The sequence below is a fragment of the Drosophila serrata genome, unplaced genomic scaffold (genome assembly GCF_035046125.1).
Source record: "Drosophila serrata isolate PLE 108 unplaced genomic scaffold, ASM3504612v1 contig_241, whole genome shotgun sequence".
Taxonomy (NCBI): domain Eukaryota; kingdom Metazoa; phylum Arthropoda; class Insecta; order Diptera; family Drosophilidae; genus Drosophila; species Drosophila serrata.
In genome coordinates, this window is record NW_028257139.1 from 3,732,874 (window position 1) to 3,756,895 (window position 24,022).

A 24,022-nucleotide genomic window follows, 5' to 3' on the forward strand; every position below is an offset into this window, starting at 1 on the left:
TTTAAGGATGTAACCCCTTATCATTTTTACAATTTTCGAAAAAAATGCAAAAATGTTTTTGTCCATTAGACACGGATAGATCGATTCAGCTGTTCATTCCGATCAAGAATATATATGATATAGGGTCGGAAATGATTCCCTCAATGTGTTATAAGCTTCTGATTAATACTAATACACTGCAAAAAGGTATAAAAACAGACAATATTTTTAAATAATCGGTGTTTTTCGAACATCAAAATTAGGCCAAAAATGCATTAAATTCAATTCGGAAAACTGTTCTGTGTTAGTCTTTAAAGCGCTAACAAATCTGCATACTGCGTTTGTTGATGCTGTTAAAAGCTTCTGATTAAAATTATAATTGTCAGAAAAAAGGTATAAAAACCTGCAATTTTTTTAAATAATCAGTATTTTTCAAACATGATAATTAAGCCAAAAATGCATCAATTTCAATTCGGAAAGCTGTTCTGTGTTATTTATTAAAGCGCTAACAAATCTGCATACCACGTTTTGAAATTTGAAACATTCAGTTTTTGGTCGAATTTTGCGAATTTTAACGATGTAACCCCTTATCATTTTTACAATTTTCGAAAAAAATGCAAAAATGTGTTTGTCCACTAGACACAGATAGATCGATTCAGCTGTTCATTCCGATCAAGAATATATATGTTTTATAGGGTCGGAAATGATTCCTTCGATGTGTTATAAGCTTCTGATTAATACTAATACACTGCAAAAAGGTATAAAAACATACAATATTTTTAAATAATCGGTGTTTTTCGAACATCAAAATTAGGCCAAAAATGCATTAAATTCAATTCGGAAAACTGTTCTGTGCTAGTCTTTAAAGCGCTAACAAATCTGCATACTGCGTTTGTTGATGCTGTTAAAAGCTTCTGATTAAAATTATAATTGTCAGAAAAAAGGTATAAAAACCTGCAATTTTTTTAAATAATCAGTATTTTTCAAACATGATAATTAAGCCAAAAATGCATTAATTTCAATTCGGAAAGCTGTTCTGTGTTATTTTTGAAAGCGCTAACAAATTTGTATACCTCGTTTTGAAATTTAAAACATTCAGTTTTTGGTCAAATTTTGCGAATTTTAAGGATGTACCCCTTATCATTTTTACAATTTTCGAAAAAAATGCAAAAATGTGTTTGTCCACTAGACACAGATAGATCGATTCAGCTGTTCATTCCGATCAAGAATATATATGATTTATAGGGTCGGAAATGATTCCTTCGATGTGTTATAAGCTACTGATTAATACTAATACACTGCAAAAAGGTATAAAAACATACAATTTTTTTTAATAATCGGTGCTTTTCGAACATCATAATTAAGCCAAAAATGCATTAAATTCAAATCGGAAAGCTTTTCTGTGCTAGTTTTTATAGCGCTCACAAATCTGCATACTGCGTTTCTTGATGCTGTTAAAAGCTTCTGATTAAAATTATAATTGTCAGAAAAAAGGTATAAAAACCTGCAATTTTTTTAAATAATCAGTATTTTTCAAACATGATAATTAAGCCAAAAATGCATCAATTTCAATTCGGAAAGCTGTTCTGTGTTATTTATTAAAGCGCTAACAAATCTGCATACCACGTTTTGAAATTTGAAACATTCAGTTTTTGGTCGAATTTTGCGAATTTTAACGATGTAACCCCTTATCATTTTTACAATTTTCGAAAAAAAATGCAAAAATGTTTTTGTCCACTAGACACGGATAGATCGATTCAGCTGTTCATTCCGATCAAGAATATATATGATATAGGGTCGGAAATGATTCCCTCAATGTGTTATAAGCTTCTGATTAATACTAATACACTGCAAAAAGGTATAAAAACAGACAATTTTTTAAATAATCGGTGTTTTTCGAACATCAAAATTAGGCCAAAAATGCATTAAATACAAATCGGAAAGCTGTTCTGTGCTAATTTTTATAGCGCTAACAAATCTGCGTACTGCGTTTGTTGATCCTGTTAAAAGCTTCTGATTAAAATTATAATTGTCAGAAAAAAGGTATAAAAACCTGCAATTTTTTTAAATAATCAGTATTTTTCAAACATGATAATTAAGCCAAAAATGCATTAATTTCAATTCGGAAAGCTGTTCTGTGTTATTTTTGAAAGCGCTAACAAATCTGCATACCACGTTTTGAAATTTGAAACATTCAGTTTTTGGTCGAATTTTGCGAATTTTAACGATGTAACCCCTTATCATTTTTACAATTTTCGAAAAAAATGCAAAAATGTGTTTGTCCACTAGACACGGATAGATCGATTCAGCTGTTCATTCCGATCAAGAATATATATGATTTATAGGGTCGGAAATGATTCCTTCAATGTGTTATAAGCTTCTGATTAATACTAATACACTGCAAAAAGGTATAAAAACAGACAATTTTTTTAAATAATCGGTGTTTTTTAAACATCATAATTAAGCCAAAAATGCATCAATTTCAATTCGGAAAGCTGTTCTGTGTTATTTTTGAAAGCGCTAACAAATCTGCATACCACGTTTTGAAATTTAAAACATTCAGTTTTTGGTCGAATTTTGCGAATTTTAACGATGTAACCCCTTATCATTTTTACAATTTTCGAAAAAAATGCAAAAATGTGTTTGTCCACTAGACACGGATAGATCGATTCAGCTGTTCATTCCGATCAAGAATATATATGATATAGGGTCGGAAATGATTCCCTCAATCTGTTATAAGCTTCTGATTAATACTAATACACTGCAAAAAGGTATAAAAACAGACAATTTTTTTAAATAATCGGTGTTTTTCGAACATCAAAATTAGGCCAAAAATGCATTAAATACAAATCGGAAAGCTGTTCTGTGCTAATTTTTATAGCGCTAACAAATCTGCATACTGCGTTTGTTGATGCTGTTAAAAGCTTCTGATTAAAATTATAATTGTCAGAAAAGAGGTATAAAAACCTGCAATTTTTTTAAATAATCAGTATTTTTCAAACATGATAATTAAGCCAAAAATGCATCAAATTCATTTCGGAACGCTGTTCTGTGTTATTTATTAAAGCGCTAACAAATCTGCATACCACGTTTTGAAATTTAAAACATTCAGTTTTTGGTCGAATTTTGCGAATTTTAACGATGTAACCCCTTATCATTTTTACAATTTTCGAAAAAAATGCAAAAATGTGTTTGTCCACTAGACACGGATAGATCGATTCAGCTGTTCATTCCGATCAAGAATATATATGATATAGGGTCGGAAATGATTCCCTCAATCTGTTATAAGCTTCTGATTAATACTAATACACTGCAAAAAGGTATAAAAACAGACAATTTTTTTAAATAATCGGTGTTTTTCGAACATCAAAATTAGGCCAAAAATGCATTAAATACAAATCGGAAAGCTGTTCTGTGCTAATTTTTATAGCGCTAACAAATCTGCGTACTGCGTTTGTTGATCCTGTTAAAAGCTTCTGATTAAAATTATAATTGTCAGAAAAAAGGTATAAAAACCTGCAATTTTTTTAAATAATCAGTATTTTTCAAACATGAAAATTAAGCCAAAAATGCATCAATTTCAATTCGGAAAGCTGTTCTGTGTTATTTTTGAAAGCGCTAACAAATCTGCATACCACGTTTTGAAATTTAAAACATTCAGTTTTTGGTCGAATTTTGCGAATTTTAACGATGTAACCCCTTATCATTTTTACAATTTTCGAAAAAAAATGCAAAAATGTGTTTGTCCACTAGACATGGATAGATCGATTCAGCTGTTCATTCCAATCAAGAATATATATGATTTATAGGGTCGGAAATGATTCCTTCAATGTGTTATAAGCTTCTGATTAATACTAATACACTGCAAAAAGGTATAAAAACAGACAATTTTTTTAAATAATCGGTGTTTTTTAAACATCATAATTAAGCCAAAAATGCATCAATTTCAATTCGGAAAGCTGTTCTGTGTTATTTTTGAAAGCGCTAACAAATCTGAATACCACGTTTTGAAATTTAAAACATTCAGTTTTTGGTCGAATTTTGCGAATTTTAACGATGTAACCCCTTATCATTTTTACAATTTTCGAAAAAAATGCAAAAATGTGTTTGTCCACTAGACACGGATAGATCGATTCAGCTGTTCATTCCAATCAAGAATATATATGATTTATAGGGTCGGAAATGATTCCTTCAATGTGTTATAAGCTTCTGATTAATACTAATACACTGCAAAAAGGTATAAAAACAGACAATTTTTTTTAATAATCGGCGCTTTTCGAACATCATAATTAGACCAAAAATGCATTAAATTCAAATCGGAAAGCTTTTCTGTGCTAGTTTTTATAGCGCTAACAAATCTGCATACTGCGTTTGTTGATGCTGTTAAAAGCTTCTGATTAAAATTATAATTGTCAGAAAAAAGGTATAAAAACCTGCAATTTTTTTAAATAATCAGTATTTTTCAAAAATGTGTTTGTCCACTAGACACGGATAGATCGATTCAGCTGTTCATTCCGATCAAGAATATATATGATTTATAGGGTCGGAAATGATTCCTTCAATGTGTTATAAGCTTCTGATTAATACACTGCAAAAAGGTATAAAAACAGACAATTTTTTTAATAATCCGTGTTTTTCGAACATCATAATTAAGCCAAAAATGCATTAAATACAAATCGGAAAGCTGTTCTGTGCTAATTTTTATAGCGCTAACAAATCTGCATACTGCGTTTGTTGATCCTTTTAAAAGCTTCTGATTAAAAGTATAATTGTCAGAAAAAAGGTATAAAAACAGACAATTTTTTTAAATAATCGGTGTTTTTTAAACATCATAATTAAGCCAAAAATGCATCAATTTCAATTCGGAAAGCTGTTCTGTGTTATTTTTGAAAGCGCTAACAAATCTTAATACCACGTTTTGAAATTTAAAACATTCAGTTTTTGGTCGAATTTTGCGAATTTTAACGATGTAACCCCTTATCATTTTTACAATTTTCGAAAAAAAATGCAAAAATGTGTTTGTCCACTAGACACGGATAGATCGATTCAGCTGTTCATTCCAATCAAGAATATATATGATTTATAGGGTCGGAAATGATTCCTTCAATGTGTTATAAGCTTCTGATTAATACTAATACACTGCAAAAAGGTATAAAAACAGGCAATTTTTTTTAATAATCGGCGCTTTTCGAACATCATAATTAGACCAAAAATGCATTAAATACAAATCGGAAAGCTGTTCTGTGCTAATTTTTATAGCGCTAACAAATCTGCATACTGCGTTTGTTGATCCTTTTAAAAGCTTCTGATTAAAATTATAATTGTCAGAAAAAAGGTATAAAAACCTGCAATTTTTTTAAATAATCAGTATTTTTCAAACATGAAAATTAAGCCAAAAATGCATCAATTTCAATTCGGAAAGCTGTTCTGTGTTATTTTTGAAAGCGCTAACAAATCTGCATACCACGTTTTGAAATTTAAAACATTCAGTTTTTGGTCGAATTTTGCGAATTTTAACGATGTAACCCCTTATCATTTTTACAATTTTCGAAAAAAATGCAAAAATGTGTTTGTCCACTAGACACGGATAGATCGATTCAGCTGTTCATTCCGATCAAGAATATATATGATTTATAGGGTCGGAAATGATTCCTTCAATGTGTTATAAGCTTCTGATTAATACTAATACACTGCAAAAAGGTATAAAAACAGACAATTTTTTTTTAATAATCGGCGCTTTTCGAACATCATAATTAAGCCAAAAATGCATTAAATACAAATCGGAAAGCTGTTCTGTGCTAATTTTTATAGCGCTAACAAATCTGCATACTGCGTTTGTTGGTGCTGTTAAAAGCTTCTGATTAAAAGTATAATTGTCAGAAAAAAGGTATAAAAACCTGCAATTTTTTTAAATAATCAGTATTTTTCAAACATGATAATTAAGCCAAAAATGCATCAATTTCAATTCGGAAAGCTGTTCTGTGTTATTTTTGAAAGCGCTAACAAATCTGCATACCACGTTTTGAAATTTAAAACATTCCGTTTTTGGTCGAATTTTGCGAATTTTAACGATGTAACCCCTTATCATTTTTACAATTTTCGAAAAAAATGCAAAAATGTGTTTGTCCACTAGACACGGATAGATCGATTCAGCTGTTCATTCCGATCAAGAATATATATGATTTATTGGGTCGGAAATGATTCCTTCAATGTGTTATAAGCTTCTGATTAATACTAATACACTGCAAAAAGGTATAAAAACAGACAATTTTTTTTAATAATCCGTGTTTTTCGAACATCATAATTAAGCCAAAAATGCATTAAATACAAATCGGAAAGCTGTTCTGTGCTAATTTTTATAGCGCTAACAAATCTGCATACTGCGTTTGTTGATCCTTTTAAAAGCTTCTGATTAAAAGTATATTTGTCAGAAAAAAGGTATAAAAACCTGCAATTTTTTTTAAATAATCAGTATTTTTAAACATCATAATTAAGCCAAAAATGCATTAACTTCAATTCGGAAAGCTGTTCTGTGTTATTTTTGAAAGCGCTAACAAATCTGCATACCACGTTTTGAAATTTAAAACATTCAGGTTTTGGTCAAATTTTGCGAATTTTAACGATGTAACCCCTTATCATTTTTACAATTTTCGAAAAAAATGCAAAAATGTGTTTGTCCACTAGACACGGATAGATCGATTCAGCTGTTCATTCCGATCAAGAATATATATGATTTATAGGGTCGGAAATGATTCCTTCAATGTGTTATAAGCTTCTGATTAATACTAATACACTGCAAAAAGGTATAAAAACAGACAATTTTTTTTAATAATCCGTGTTTTTCGAACATCATAATTAAGCCAAAAATGCATTAAATACAAATCGGAAAGCTGTTCTGTGCTAATTTTTATAGCGCTAACAAATCTGCATACTGCGTTTGTTGATGCTGTTAAAAGCTTCTGATTAAAATTATAATTGTCAGAAAAAAGGTATAAAAACCTGCAATTTTTTTAAATAATCAGTATTTTTCAAACATCATAATTAAGCCAAAAATGCATCAATTTCAATTCGGAAAGCTGTTCTGTGTTATTTTTTAAAGCGCTAACAAATCTGCATACCACGTTTTGAAATTTAAAACATTCAGTTTTTGGTCGAATTTTGCGAATTTTAACGATGTAACCCCTTATCATTTTTACAATTTTCGAAAAAAATGCAAAAATGTGTTTGTCCACTAGACACGGATAGATCGATTCAGCTGTTCATTCCGATCAAGAATATATATGATTTATAGGGTCGGAAATGATTCCTTCAATGTGTTATAAGCTTCTGATTAATACTAATACACTGCAAAAAGGTATAAAAACAGACAATTTTTTTTAATAATCGGTGTTTTTCGAACATCATAATTAAGCCAAAAATGCATTAAATACAAATCGGAAAGCTGTTCTGTGCTAGTTTTTATAGCGCTAACAAATCTGCATACTGCGTTTGTTGATGCTGTTAAAAGCTTCTGATTAAAATTATAATTGTCAGAAAAAAGGTATAAAAACCTGCAATTTTTTTAAATAATCAGTATTTTTCAAACATCATAATTAAGCCAAAAATGCATCAATTTCAATTCGGAAAGCTGTTCTGTGTTATTTTTTAAAGCGCTAACAAATCTGCATACCACGTTTTGAAATTTAAAACATTCAGTTTTTGGTCGAATTTTGCGAATTTTAACGATGTAACCCCTTATCATTTTTACAATTTTCGAAAAAAATGCAAAAATGTGTTTGTCCACTAGACATGGATAGATCGATTCAGCTGTTCATTCCGATCAAGAATATATATGATTTATAGGGTCGGAAATGATTCCTTCAATGTGTTATAAGCTTCTGATTAATACTAATACACTGCAAAAAGGTATAAAAACAGACAATTTTTTTTAATAATCGGTGTTTTTCGAACATCATAATTAAGCCAAAAATGCATTAAATACAAATCGGAAAGCTGTTCTGTGCTAGTTTTTATAGCGCTAACAAATCTGCATACTGCGTTTGTTGATGCTTTTAAAAGCTTCTGATTAAAAGTATATTTGTCAGAAAAAAGGTTATAAAAACCTGCAATTTTTTTTAAATAATCAGTATTTTTCAAACATCATAATTAAGCCAAAAATGCATCAATTTCAATTCGGAAAGCTGTTCTGTGTTATTTTTTAAAGCGCTAACAAATCTGCATACCACGTTTTGAAATTTAAAACATTCAGTTTTTGGTCGAATTTTGCGAATTTTAACGATGTAACCCCTTATCATTTTTACAATTTTCGAAAAAAATGCAAAAATGTGTTTGTCCACTAGACACGGATAGATCGATTCAGCTGTTCATTCCGATCAAGAATATATATGATTTATAGGGTCGGAAATGATTCCTTCAATGTGTTATAAGCTTCTGATTAATACTAATACACTGCAAAAAGGTATAAAAACAGACAATTTTTTTTAATAATCGGTGTTTTTCGAACATCATAATTAAGCCAAAAATGCATTAAATACAAATCGGAAAGCTGTTCTGTGCTAGTTTTTATAGCGCTAACAAATCTGCATACTGCGTTTGTTGATGCTGTTAAAAGCTTCTGATTAAAATTATAATTGTCAGAAAAAAGGTATAAAAACCTGCAATTTTTTTAAATAATCAGTATTTTTCAAACATCATAATTAAGCCAAAAATGCATCAATTTCAATTCGGAAAGCTGTTCTGTGTTATTTTTTAAAGCGCTAACAAATCTGCATACCACGTTTTGAAATTTAAAACATTCAGTTTTTGGTCGAATTTTGCGAATTTTAACGATGTAACCCCTTATCATTTTTACAATTTTCGAAAAAAATGCAAAAATGTGTTTGTCCACTAGACACGGATAGATCGATTCAGCTGTTCATTCCGATCAAGAATATATATGATTTATAGGGTCGGAAATGATTCCTTCAATGTGTTATAAGCTTCTGATTAATACTAATACACTGCAAAAAGGTATAAAAACAGACAATTTTTTTTAATAATCGGTGTTTTTCGAACATCATAATTAAGCCAAAAATGCATTAAATACAAATCGGAAAGCTGTTCTGTGCTAGTTTTTATAGCGCTAACAAATCTGCATACTGCGTTTGTTGATGCTTTTAAAAGCTTCTGATTAAAAGTATAATTGTCAGAAAAAAGGTATAAAAACCTGCAATTTTTTTAAATAATCAGTATTTTTCAAACATCATAATTAAGCCAAAAATGCATCAATTTCAATTCGGAAAGCTGTTCTGTGTTATTTTTTAAAGCGCTAACAAATCTGCATACCACGTTTTGAAATTTAAAACATTCAGTTTTTGGTCGAATTTTGCGAATTTTAACGATGTAACCCCTTATCATTTTTACAATTTTCGAAAAAAATGCAAAAATGTGTTTGTCCACTAGACATGGATAGATCGATTCAGCTGTTCATTCCGATCAAGAATATATATGATTTATAGGGTCGGAAATGATTCCTTCAATGTGTTATAAGCTTCTGATTAATACTAATACACTGCAAAAAGGTATAAAAACAGACAATTTTTTTTAATAATCGGTGTTTTTCGAACATCATAATTAAGCCAAAAATGCATTAAATACAAATCGGAAAGCTGTTCTGTGCTAGTTTTTATAGCGCTAACAAATCTGCATACTGCGTTTGTTGATGCTGTTAAAAGCTTCTGATTAAAATTATAATTGTCAGAAAAAAGGTATAAAAACCTGCAATTTTTTTAAATAATCAGTATTTTTCAAACATCATAATTAAGCCAAAAATGCATCAATTTCAATTCGGAAAGCTGTTCTGTGTTATTTTTTAAAGCGCTAACAAATCTGCATACCACGTTTTGAAATTTAAAACATTCAGTTTTTGGTCGAATTTTGCGAATTTTAACGATGTAACCCCTTATCATTTTTACAATTTTCGAAAAAAATGCAAAAATGTGTTTGTCCACTAGACATGGATAGATCGATTCAGCTGTTCATTCCGATCAAGAATATATATGATTTATAGGGTCGGAAATGATTCCTTCGATGTGTTATAAGCTTCTGATTAATACTAATACACTGCAAAAAGGTATAAAAACAGACAATTTTTTTTAATAATCGGTGTTTTTCGAACATCATAATTAAGCCAAAAATGCATTAAATACAAATCGGAAAGCTGTTCTGTGCTAGTTTTTATAGCGCTAACAAATCTGCATACTGCGTTTGTTGATGCTGTTAAAAGCTTCTGATTAAAAGTATAATTGTCAGAAAAAAGGTATAAAAACCTGCAATTTTTTTATATAATCAGTATTTTTCAAACATCATAATTAAGCCAAAAATGCATCAATTTCAATTCGGAAAGCTGTTCTGTGTTATTTTTTAAAGCGCTAACAAATCTGCATACCACGTTTTGAAATTTAAAACATTCAGTTTTTGGTCGAATTTTGCGAATTTTAACGATGTAACCCCTTATCATTTTTACAATTTTCGAAAAAAATGCAAAAATGTGTTTGTCCACTAGACATGGATAGATCGATTCAGCTGTTCATTCCGATCAAGAATATATATGATTTATAGGGTCGGAAATGATTCCTTCAATGTGTTATAAGCTTCTGATTAATACTAATACACTGCAAAAAGGTATAAAAACAGACAATTTTTTTTAATAATCGGTGTTTTTCGAACATCATAATTAAGCCAAAAATGCATTAAATACAAATCGGAAAGCTGTTCTGTGCTAGTTTTTATAGCGCTAACAAATCTGCATACTGCGTTTGTTGATGCTGTTAAAAGCTTCTGATTAAAATTATAATTGTCAGAAAAGAGGTATAAAAACCTGCAATTTTTAAAAATAATCAGTATTTTTCAAACATCATAATTAAGCCAAAAATTCATCAATTTCAATTCGGAAAGCTGTTCTGTGTTATTTTTTAAAGCGCTAACAAATCTGCATACCACGTTTTGAAATTTAAAACATTCAGTTTTTGGTCGAATTTTGCGAATTTTAACGATGTAACCCCTTATCATTTTTACAATTTTCGAAAAAAATGCAAAAATGTGTTTGTCCACTAGACATGGATAGATCGATTCAGCTGTTCATTCCGATCAAGAATATATATGATTTATAGGGTCGGAAATGATTCCTTCGATGTGTTATAAGCTTCTGATTAATACTAATACACTGCAAAAAGGTATAAAAACAGACAATTTTTTTTAATAATCGGTGTTTTTCGAACATCATAATTAAACCAAAAATGCATTAAATTCAAATCGGAAAACTGTTCCGTGCTAGTTTTTATAGCGCTAACAAATCTGCATACTGCGTTTGTTGATGCTGTTAAAAGCTTCTGATTAAAAGTATAATTGTCAGAAAAAAGGTATAAAAACCTGCAATTTTTTTAAATAATCAGTATTTTTCAAACATCATAATTAAGCCAAAAATTCATCAATTTCAATTCGGAAAGCTGTTCTGTGTTATTTTTTAAAGCGCTAACAAATCTGCATACCACGTTTTGAAATTTAAAACATTCAGTTTTTGGTCGAATTTTGCGAATTTTAACGATGTAACCCCTTATCATTTTTACAATTTTCGAAAAAAATGCAAAAATGTGTTTGTCCACTAGACATGGATAGATCGATTCAGCTGTTCATTCCGATCAAGAATATATATGATTTATAGGGTCGGAAATGATTCCTTCAATGTGTTATAAGCTTCTGATTAATACTAATACACTGCAAAAAGGTATAAAAACAGACAATTTTTTTTAATAATCGGTGTTTTTCGAACATCATAATTAAGCCAAAAATGCATTAAATTCAAATCGGAAAGCTGTTCTGTGCTAGTTTTTATAGCGCTAACAAATCTGCATACTGCGTTTGTTGATGCTGTTAAAAGCTTCTGATTAAAAGTATAATTGTCAGAAAAAAGGTATAAAAACCTGCAATTTTTTTAAATAATCAGTATTTTTCAAACATCATAATTAAGCCAAAAATGCATCAATTTCAATTCGGAAAGCTGTTCTGTGTTATTTTTTAAAGCGCTAACAAATCTGCATACCACGTTTTGAAATTTAAAACATTCAGTTTTTGGTCGAATTTTGCGAATTTTAACGATGTAACCCCTTATCATTTTTACAATTTTCGAAAAAAATGCAAAAATGTGTTTGTCCACTAGACATGGATAGATCGATTCAGCTGTTCATTCCGATCAAGAATATATATGATTTATAGGGTCGGAAATGATTCCTTCAATGTGTTATAAGCTTCTGATTAATACTAATACACTGCAAAAAGGTATAAAAACAGACAATTTTTTTTAATAATCCGTGTTTTTCGAACATCATAATTAAGCCAAAAATGCATTAAATACAAATCGGAAAGCTGTTCTGTGCTAATTTTTATAGCGCTAACAAATCTGCATACTGCGTTTGTTGGTGCTGTTAAAAGCTTCTGATTAAAAGTATAATTGTCAGAAAAAAGGTATAAAAACCTGCAATTTTTTTAAATAATCAGTTTAATAATCAATTTAAAACATTCCGTTTTTGGTCGAATTTTGCGAATTTTAACGATCATTTTTACAATTTTCGAAAAAAATGCAAAAATGTGTTTGTCCACTAGACATGGATAGATCGATTCAGCTGTTCATTCCGATCAAGAATATATATGATTTATAGGGTCGGAAATGATTCCTTCAATGTGTTATAAGCTTCTGATTAATACTAATACACTGCAAAAAGGTATAAAAACAGACAATTTTTTTTAATAATCCGTGTTTTTCGAACATCATAATTAAGCCAAAAATGCATTAAATACAAATCGGAAAGCTGTTCTGTGCTAATTTTTATAGCGCTAAGAAATCTGCATACTGCGTTTGTTGGTGCTGTTAAAAGCTTCTGATTAAAAGTATAATTGTCAGAAAAAAGGTATAAAAACCTGCAATTTTTTTAAATAATCAGTATTTTTCAAACATGATAATTAAGCCAAAAATGCATCAATTTCAATTCGGAAAGCTGTTCTGTGTTATTTTTTAAAGCGCTAACAAATCTGCATACCACGTTTTGAAATTTAAAACATTCCGTTTTTGGTCGAATTTTGCGAATTTTAACGATGTAACCCCTTATCATTTTTACAATTTTCGAAAAAAATGCAAAAATGTGTTTGTCCACTAGACATGGATAGATCGATTCAGCTGTTCATTCCGATCAAGAATATATATGATTTATAGGGTCGGAAATGATTCCTTCAATGTGTTATAAGCTTCTGATTAATACTAATACACTGCAAAAAGGTATAAAAACAGACAATTTTTTTTAATAATCCGTGTTTTTCACACATCATAATTAAGCCAAAAATGCATTAAATACAAATCGGAAAGCTGTTCTGTGCTAATTTTTATAGCGCTAACAAATCTGCATACTGCGTTTGTTGATGCTGTTAAAAGCTTCTGATTAAAAGTATAATTGTCAGAAAAAAGGTATAAAAACCTGCAATTTTTTTAAATAATCAGTATTTTTCAAACATGATAATTAAGCCAAAAATGCATCAATTTCAATTCGGAAAGCTGTTCTGTGTTATTTTTGAAAGCGCTAACAAATCTGCATACCACGTTTTGAAATTTAAAACATTCCGTTTTTGGTCGAATTTTGCGAATTTTAACGATGTAACCCCTTATCATTTTTACAATTTTCGAAAAAAATGCAAAAATGTGTTTGTCCACTAGACATGGATAGATCGATTCAGCTGTTCATTCCGATCAAGAATATATATGATTTATAGGGTCGGAAATGATTCCTTCAATGTGTTATAAGCTTCTGATTAATACTAATACACTGCAAAAAGGTATAAAAACAGACAATTTTTTTTAATAATCGGTGTTTTTCGAACATCATAATTAAGCCAAAAATGCATTAAATACAAATCGGAAAGCTGTTCTGTGCTAATTTTTATAGCGCTAACAAATCTGCATACTGCGTTTGTTGATGCTGTTAAAAGCTTCTGATTAAAAGTATAATTGTCAGAAAAAAGGTATAAAAACCTGCAATTTTTTTAAATAATCAGTATTTTTCAAACATGATAATTAAGCCAAAAATGCATCAATTTCAATTCGGAAAGCTGTTCTGTGTTATTTTTGAAAGCGCTAACAAATCTGCATACCACGTTTTGAAATTTAAAACATTCCGTTTTTGGTCGAATTTTGCGAATTTTAACGATGTAACCCCTTATCATTTTTACAATTTTCGAAAAAAATGCAAAAATGTGTTTGTCCACTAGACATGGATAGATCGATTCAGCTGTTCGTTCCGATCAAGAATATATATGATTTATAGGGTCGGAAATGATTCCTTCAATGTGTTATAAGCTTCTGATTAATACTAATACACTGCAAAAAGGTATAAAAACAGACAATTTTTTTTAATAATCGGTGTTTTTCGAACATCATAATTAAGCCAAAAATGCATTAAATTCAAATCGAAAAACTGTTCCGTGCTAGTTTTTATAGCGCTAACAAATCTGCATACTGCGTTTGTTGATGCTGTTAAAAGCTTCTGATTAAAAGTATAATTGTCAGAAAAAAGGTATAAAAACCTGCAATTTTTTTAAATAATCAGTATTTTTCAAACATCATAATTAAGCCAAAAATGCATCAATTTCAATTCGGAAAGCTGTTCTGTGTTATTTTTGAAAGCGCTAACAAATCTGCATACCACGTTTTGAAATTTAAAACATTCCGTTTTTGGTCGAATTTTGCGAATTTTAACGATGTAACCCCTTATCATTTTTACAATTTTCGAAAAAAATGCAAAAATGTGTTTGTCCACTAGACACGGATAGATCGATTCAGCTGTTCATTCCGATCAAGAATATATATGATTTATAGGGTCGGAAATGATTCCTTCAATGTGTTATAAGCTTCTGATTAATACTAATACACTGCAAAAAGGTATAAAAACAGACAATTTTTTTTAATAATCCGTGTTTTTCGAACATCATAATTAAGCCAAAAATGCATTAAATACAAATCGGAAAGCTGTTCTGTGCTAATTTTTATAGCGCTAACAAATCTGCATACTGCGTTTGTTGATGCTGTTAAAAGCTTCTGATTAAAAGTATAATTGTCAGAAAAAAGGTATAAAAACCTGCAATTTTTTTAAATAATCAGTATTTGTCAAACATGATAATTAAGCCAAAAATGCATCAATTTCAATTCGGAAAGCTGTTCTGTGTTATTTTTGAAAGCGCTAACAAATCTGCATACCACGTTTTGAAATTTAAAACATTCCGTTTTTGGTCGAATTTTGCGAATTTTAACGATGTAACCCCTTATCATTTTTACAATTTTCGAAAAAAATGCAAAAATGTGTTTGTCCACTAGACATGGATAGATCGATTCAGCTGTTCATTCCGATCAAGAATATATATGATTTATAGGGTCGGAAATGATTCCTTCAATGTGTTATAAGCTTCTGATTAATACTAATACACTGCAAAAAGGTATAAAAACAGACAATTTTTTTTAATAATCCGTGTTTTTTAAACATCATAATTAAGCCAAAAATGCATCAATTTCAATTCGGAAAGCTGTTCTGTGTTATTTTTGAAAGCGCTAACAAATCTGCATACCACGTTTTGAAATTTAAAACATTCCGTTTTTGGTCGAATTTTGCGAATTTTAACGATGTAACCCCTTATCATTTTTTTGCAATTTTCGAAAAAAATGCAAAAATGTGTTTGTCCACTAGACACGGATAGATCGATTCAGCTGTTCATTCCGATCAAGAATATATATGATTTATAGGGTCGGAAATGATTCCTTCAATGTGTTATAAGCTTCTGATTAATACTAAGACACTGCAAAAAGGTATAAAAACAGACAATTTTTTTTAATAATCGGCGCTTTTCGAACATCATAATTAAGCCAAAAATGCATTAAATACAAATCGGAAAGCTGTTCTGTGCTAATTTTTATAGCGCTAACAAATCTGCATACTGCGTTTGTTGATGCTGTTAAAAGCTTCTGATTAAAAGTATAATTGTCAGAAAAAAGGTATAAAAACCTGCAATTTTTTTAAATAATCAGTATTTTTCAAACATGATAATTAAGCCAAAAATGCATCAATTTCAATTCGGAAAGCTGTTCTGTGTTATTTTTGAAAGCGCTAACAAATCTGCATACCACGTTTTGAAATTTAAAACATTCAGTTTTTGGTCGAATTTTGCGAATTTTAACGATGTAACCCCTTATCATTTTTACAATTTTCGAAAAAAATGCAAAAATGTGTTTGTCCACTAGACATGGATAGATCGATTCAGCTGTTCGTTCCGATCAAGAATATATATGATTTATAGGGTCGGAAATGATTCCTTCAATGTGTTATAAGCTTCTGATTAATACTAATACACTGCAAAAAGGTATAAAAACAGACAATTTTTTTTAATAATCCGTGTTTTTCGAACATCATAATTAAGCCAAAAATGCATTAAATACAAATCGGAAAGCTGTTCTGTGCTAATTTTTATAGCTCTAACAAATCTGCATACTGCGTTTGTTGATGCTGTTAAAAGCTTCTGATTAAAAGTATAATTGTCAGAAAAAAGGTATAAAAACCTGCAATTTTTTTAAATAATCAGTATTTTTTCAAACATGATAATTAAGCCAAAAATGCATCAATTTCAATTCGGAAAGCTGTTCTGTGTTATTTTTGAAAGCGCTAACAAATCTGCATACCACGTTTTGAAATTTAAAACATTCCGTTTTTGGTCGAATTTTGCGAATTTTAACGATGTAACCCCTTATCATTTTTACAATTTTCGAAAAAAATGCAAAAATGTGTTTGTCCACTAGACATGGATAGATCGATTCAGCTGTTCGTTCCGATCAAGAATATATATGATTTATAGGGTCGGAAATGATTCCTTCAATGTGTTATAAGCTTCTGATTAATACTAATACACTGCAAAAAGGTATAAAAACAGACAATTTTTTTTAATAATCCGTGTTTTTCGAACATCATAATTAAGCCAAAAATGCATTAAATACAAATCGAAAAGCTGTTCTGTGCTAATTTTTATAGCGCTAACAAATCTGCATACTGCGTTTGTTGATGCTGTTAAAAGCTTCTGATTAAAAGTATAATTGTCAGAAAAGAGGTATAAAAACCTGCAATTTTTTTAAATAATCAGTATTTGTCAAACATGATAATTAAGCCAAAAATGCATCAATTTCAATTCGGAAAGCTGTTCTGTGTTATTTTTGAAAGCGCTAACAAATCTGCATACCACGTTTTGAAATTTAAAACATTCCGTTTTTGGTCGAATTTTGCGAATTTTAACGATGTAACCCCTTATCATTTTTACAATTTTCGAAAAAAATGCAAAAATGTGTTTGTCCACTAGACACGGATAGATCGATTCAGCTGTTCATTCCGATCAAGAATATATATGATTTATAGGGTCGGAAATGATTCCTTCAATGTGTTATAAGCTTCTGATTAATACTAATACACTGCAAAAAGGTATAAAAACAGACAATTTTTTTTAATAATCGGTGTTTTTCGAACATCATAATTAAGCCAAAAATGCATTAAATACAAATCGAAAAGCTGTTCTGTGCTAATTTTTATAGCGCTAACAAATCTGCATACTGCGTTTGTTGATGCTGTTAAAAGCTTCTGATTAAAAGTATAATTGTCAGAAAAAAGGTATAAAAACCTGCAATTTTTTTAAATAATCAGTATTTGTCAAACATGATAATTAAGCCAAAAATGCATCAATTTCAATTCGGAAAGCTGTTCTGTGTTATTTTTGAAAGCGCTAACAAATCTGCATACCACGTTTTGAAATTTAAAACATTCCGTTTTTGGTCGAATTTTGCGAATTTTAACGATGTAACCCCTTATCATTTTTACAATTTTCGAAAAAAATGCAAAAATGTGTTTGTCCACTAGACTCGGATAGATCGATTCAGCTGTTCATTCCGATCAAGAATATATATGATTTATAGGGTCGGAAATGATTCCTTCAATGTGTTATAATCTTCTGATTAATACATATTTACCGCAAAAAGGTATAAAAACAGACAATTTTTTTAAATAATCGGTGTTTTTCGAACATCATAATTAAACCAAAAATGCATTAAATTCAAATCTGAAAGCTTTTCTGTGCTAATTTTTATAGCGCTAACAAATCTGCATACTGCGTTTGTTGATGCTTTTAAAAGCTTCTGATTAAAAGCATAATTGTCAGAAAAAAGGTATAAAAACCTGCAATTTTTTTATATAATCAGAGCTTTTCAAACATAATAATTATGCCAAAAATGCATCAAATTCATTTCGGAACGCTGTTCTGTGTTATTTTTTAAAGCGCTAACAAATCTGCATACCACGTTTTGAAATTTGAAACAATCAGTTTTTTGTCGATTTTTGCGAATTTTAACGAATTTGATCATTTTTACACATTTCGAAAAATATGTAAAAATGTGTTTGTCCACTAGACACGGATAGATCGATTCAGCTGTTCATTCCGATCAAGAATAGATTAGAATAGATTTATAGGGTCGGAAATGATTCCTTCCATGTGTTATAATCTTCTGATTAATACAAATTTACCGCAAAAAGGTATAAAATCAGACCATTTTTTTTAATAATCGGTGTTTTTCGAACATCATAATTAGGCCAAAAATGCATTAAAATCAAATCGGAAAACTGTTCTGTGCTAGTTTTTATAGCGATAATAAATCTGCATACTGCGTTTGTTGATGCATTTGAAAGCTTCTGATTAAAAGCATAATTGTCAGAAAAAAGGTATAACAAGAAAGGAAGCTAACTTCGGCACGCCGAAGTTTATATACCCTTGCAGATAGAACTTCTATGAATAGGAATCCATACAATAAAAATTATATATATTTGTGTTAAAAAACAATGAAGTAATACCTGCTATCACTTCATTCACCTATACATATTCTATTTGCAGTTTTACATTCACAGATTTGCATTTTTCCTCTACATCAAACGATCGCTTGTATGACACCTATATGATATAGTCGTCCGATTTTTATGAAATTTGCCACAAAATTTAAGACTTATATAAAATGGCTATACCTGCTGAAAACTAAAAAAGTTATAAATTTAATTGTATTAATTTCTCGATCGTTCCTATGGGAGCTATATGATATAGTAGTCCGATTTTCATAAAATTGTATGCAAAATTGTGGAGTATAGTAAAATGGCTATATCTTAAATTTGATCCAATTCTATTGAAAACTGAAAAAGATAAAAATGTTTTTGTAAAAATTTTCCGATCATTCCTATGGCAGCTATATGATATAGTCGTCCGATCCGGCCCGTTCCGACATATATACGAGTGAGAGTATATAGAAGGCTAACTACAAAGTTTCATTCAGATAGCTTCAAAACTGAGAGACTAGTTTGCGTAGAAACGGACAGACGGACATGGCTAGATCGACTCGGCTGTTGATCCTGATCAAGAATATATATACTTTATATAGTCGGAGGTGCCTCCTTCACTGCGTTGCAAACTTCTGACTGAAATTATAATACCCTGCAAGGGTATAAAAACCTGCAATTGTTTTTAATAATCAGTGCTTTTCAAACATCATAATTAAGCCAAAAATGCATCAATTTCAATTCGGAAAGCTGTTCTGAGTTATTTTTTAAAGCGCTAACAAATCTGCATACCACGTTTTGAAATTTAAAACATTCAGTTTTTTGTCGAATTTTGCGAATTTTAACGATGTAACCCCTTATCATTTTTACAATTTTCGAAAAAAAAAAATTCAAGAATGTGTTTGTCCACTAGACACGGCTAGAACGGTTAAGTTGTTCATTTCGATCAAACATATGTATTATTTATAGGGTCGGAAATGATTCCTGCAATGTGTTATAAGGTTCTGACGGTAATTATAGTACCCAACAGCGGATACTAATTGTTAAAAGAGAGAGAAAGTCTAACAGAATATGTAATTGGTTTAATTAATTATCTTAAAAAACCTAAGATATTCCCTATGCTTTTACCTGCAGTTTTCATCGTAAATAACGCAAGAAAACGTTCTTTAATGATTATTTTATCCGTAATCACACTTTTTAAAGTTGTAGAATACAACTTTTTATGATCTTAATCGGTCTGCCCCCTTTCGGGTTCCCCTTGACTTTTTCCCATAAGAGAACTAATAACATTTCGGTTACAAACAAATATGAATTACCTCCTCATTATTTTCCACATAATTTCTGGCCCATTATTTAAGCCATAATATAACTTGGCCAGCTTTGAAAAGCTCTCGACAGGTGGCTATATATATATATATATATATGTTACATATGTATCCAAGCCGCGGATCTTTCTCTTAGTGCTGGTAACTTGTTTTCTGCCTCGACGCTTCTCTCTTTCGGCGGATGACCCCGCTTGGAGAGCCGGCGAAGAAGACGGGCGCAAAGAGGAGCCATGAAAGCGGGTTCTCCGCCGGCTAACCTGTTACCATGGCTATAACTATGGCTATCAACGCGACTATGGCAAAAGCAATACCAATTTCAGGTGGAGACGATCGCGCATTCTCCGCAGCCTCGACCACATATTCGGAGCTTGGATTCAGTCTCCGAGCAGTCGTTTAAGGCGAAGGTTGTACCAAGCTCTTGGATCTTCCGATTTCCGATTTATTTAGCGATTCCGATTTCAATTCGTTTCGCAGATAGTCCAAAGTGCAGGCACCAGCAATTGCAATAAATTATAGATCAGCCAAGAAGGCAAAAACAGGTGAGTTTGCACTACTAAAACTTGTTGGCGAGCAGAAGGCGAAAACGGGTCAGTTCTAGACTTCTTTGTACATATATCTTTCTTTGGGACTGATACTGCATTCGGGGCGGGGTTCTTCAGCGGTGCTTGCAAGCGTAACCAGAGCCAGTCTTCCAGTCTTCGAGTCTGTGAGGAAAGCAGACACAGAAATCTTTGTGACGTGGACGTGGAGAAAAATATACCCAGAGGAAAAAAATCAGAAACTCAAAACTACAAGAAACCTCAGACTTTCTTTCTGTTTTCAACCTTACTTCGGTTTTTTTTTTCGGCAGCCAATGAACTTTATTTTACTTTGTTTTCGGCGTTTCATCATAATAAGCCATAATTACGCCCATGTGTGAAAGTGAAAGTGTAAGTTTTCACAACCGACCCCCAAAAATCGATTTCATGACAGACTCCGGGGACTCTGATAAACGATTGGAGTTGTGAAAATCTTTGCAGACTGACCGAAAAACTAAAAACCTCAAAACCCAATACCAAACCCGTTTCGTTATGCCCTCCTCAGACAATCGTCTGGCCTCTGCTGTCTCCGATATTATATAATCTGATTTGCATATTGACACACATGTACACGTAGTATACACACCTCGGACTATTTGTAGGATGGGTTTCGTCTTCGGTTGGTTGCCAACCGAGCACTATGTGCGCGACATCTTTCTCCTGACTCTATCGGCGGCCATAGTGGCCACTCTGATGAGCATTCGGTTCTATCTTCGCATCACGGCGGGACGATGCTTCACCGAGGTAAAGAAAGCACCTCCCCCGAACCACAAGCCCAGTCCTAGTAACCAATTGTCATCCAAAAATAAAGCCCCATTGGTGCCCGCTCCCAAAAATCGTGACCAGACTCGCACAGTTCTCCCCTTAAATGGAACTTTTTTGCCACTTCCGGTTGCGAATTCTTTTCAGATTTACCAGTTAGAAATACAAATTATATGGCTTACCTAATGGAAAAATAATAATAAAGATCTTTAGAATATAAACCGAGTTTACACAGATAAACTACGAAAACAGGGAAATATCAGATGCAGTTGGTAATAAAAAACAACTGAGTTGCTATAGGCATTAAAAACACATATGTATATTTTTACTGTTTTTGAGGCAATAACAGTTGACTGTAATATATTCCATATAAAAAATAACCCTTGGACAACTCTATAGGTCAAAGTGAGTAAATCTTTCCATCTCAAGGGTAGGAAAAGTTCCCATTGATTGGAAAACTCTTCCTACAATTAATTCAAGTATCTGTAGGCGTATTAGTGAATAAAATATTTTAATCCGATTTACTAAGAAATGTACTCAGTGTAAATGTATTTAAAGTCCGGCTATTACTTTGGTCAGTTGTGGCGCGTCGACTTAATTACAGATTTAATTAGATACTTTCTGAGAGCGATGGGTACGTCACATCTGTGAGATACAGTTACCGCTTTTCATTGCATTGTAAGCATCCCATAAACGTCTAAGCTGTAGTATCTCGATTACAATCTGGGCTCTTGCTTACCTGTGAGTCACAAAGCTCTCTCAGCAATTAAGAGCTCTGCTTGTAAATATCAAAGCTATACGATACATTCCGTTCCGAGTGAACTCCGATTACTGGGATTGTCCGTACTAATTACTATTGTATAGATATTTCCGAACCACCCCAAGACCCCATATTATTCGCTTTGTATCAACGATTAACTGATTAACCTCTGACATTGATTACAGACAAAAATGGAGGGCAAGACCGTAATCATTACTGGAGCCAACAGTGGTATTGGCAAGGAGACGGCCAAGGATCTGGCTGGTCGCGGAGCCCGCGTCATCATGGCCTGCAGGAACCTGGAAACTGCCAATGCCGTCAAGGGTAATAGTTTCCCTTACTCATTTACGATCTCATAATTACCATTTTATTTAAAAACTTTACAGATGAGATCGTGAAGGAGACGAACAACAACAAGGTCCTGGTAAAGAAGCTGGACTTGGGTTCCCAGAAATCCGTTCGCGAGTTCGCCGCTGACATCGTCAAGACTGAGCCCAAGATCGATGTGCTCATCCACAACGCCGGCATGGCCTTGGCCTTCCGCGGACAGACGAGCGAGGACGGCGTGGAGCTGACCATGGCCACCAACCATTATGGCCCATTCCTGTTGACTCACCTGCTCATCGATGTCTTGAAGAAGAGTGCTCCAGCTCGCATTGTGATTGTGGCCTCAGAGCTGTACCGCCTGTCCTCGGTCAACTTGGCCAAGCTGAATCCCATTGGAACCTTCCCGGCTGCATACTTGTACTATGTGTCCAAGTTCGTCAATATCTACTTTGCCCGGGAGTTGGCCAAGCGTCTGGAGGGCACCAGGGTGACCGTGAACTTCCTGCATCCCGGCATGATCGACTCGGGCATCTGGCGCAATGTGCCCTTCCCGCTCAACCTGCCCATGATGGCCATCACGAAGGGTTTCTTCAAGACCACCAAGGCCGGTGCCCAGACCACCATCTACTTGGCCACGTCCGATGAGGTGGCCAATGTGTCCGGCAAGTACTACATGGACTGCAAGGAGGCCACCTTGAATGCCGCCGCCCTGGACGAGGAGAAGGGTCGCAAGATCTGGGAGGAGTCTGTCAAGATCGTCAAGCTCACGCCCCAGGACCCCAAGATCTAAGCGGATGGATATCCGGAGAAGTGTCTTGGACAGCCACTTTTAGCAATAGATACACTCGCTTATGCGCATTCAACTGATTTGCTTTTCTTGTTATTAAGGGGGAGTTTACTTGTAGCCTAAGTTTTCCATCACAATAAATAAAACTCTATTATAATAATGTTGGTATTTTATTTTAGTGTTTATTGGGATTAAAGGAAATGGTAATAAAATAATATATATATATAGATATATATAATATATATGATAATATTTATATTTGTTTATTTGATTGATGGGAAAAAGTACATTTACTTTCAAGTTAAAAAGAAGTTGTGATATGTATTGCATTTTATTTGGACATATTCTAGAAACGGGTTCTTATATACACATAAAATATAATGCAATATTTCAATTTCGATTTATTTATTGAATATTTTAATATATATAACATATATATATATTAGCCAAAATATCTTTTAATATTCTTTCTTTTCTTTTAATTAATTCTAACCTTTTAAACTAACTAAGAATGTATTAAAACTAATACTACGCATATCAGAATAAGGTAAATCTATCTACTAGCAATCCAAACTTACTAA

The 24,022-nt window shown here is 31.9% G+C and overlaps 1 protein-coding gene across 2 annotated transcripts; it reads left to right on the forward strand.

The window, feature by feature from the left end:
- Positions 1 to 20,399: 20,399 nt before the first annotated feature.
- On the forward strand, positions 20,400 to 23,601 carry LOC110188345 (retinol dehydrogenase 14). 2 transcript variants are annotated; one of them, XM_020958054.2, is made up of 3 exons: positions 20,400 to 20,766; positions 22,513 to 22,651; positions 22,714 to 23,601. In XM_020958054.2, the coding sequence occupies exons 2-3, from the start codon at positions 22,519 to 22,521 to the stop codon at positions 23,442 to 23,444; spliced, it is 864 nt and encodes a 287-aa protein (XP_020813713.1). In that variant the 5' UTR covers positions 20,400 to 20,766; positions 22,513 to 22,518; the 3' UTR covers positions 23,445 to 23,601. The 2 variants fall into 2 exon arrangements, with proteins under 2 accessions (XP_020813713.1, XP_020813712.1); XM_020958053.2 differs by lacking the exon at positions 20,400 to 20,766 and adding an exon at positions 21,311 to 21,549.
- Positions 23,602 to 24,022: the final 421 nt, after the last annotated feature.

Coding starts and splice junctions, on each gene's coding strand:
- LOC110188345 (XM_020958053.2), top strand. CDS start 21,409: ATGGGTTTCGTCTTCGGTTGGTTGCCAACCGAGCACTATGTGCGCGAC. Junction 21,550..22,512: donor CGGGACGATGCTTCACCGAG/GTAAAGAAAGCA, acceptor CATTGATTACAG/ACAAAAATGGAGGGCAAGAC. Junction 22,652..22,713: donor AACTGCCAATGCCGTCAAGG/GTAATAGTTTCC, acceptor AAAACTTTACAG/ATGAGATCGTGAAGGAGACG.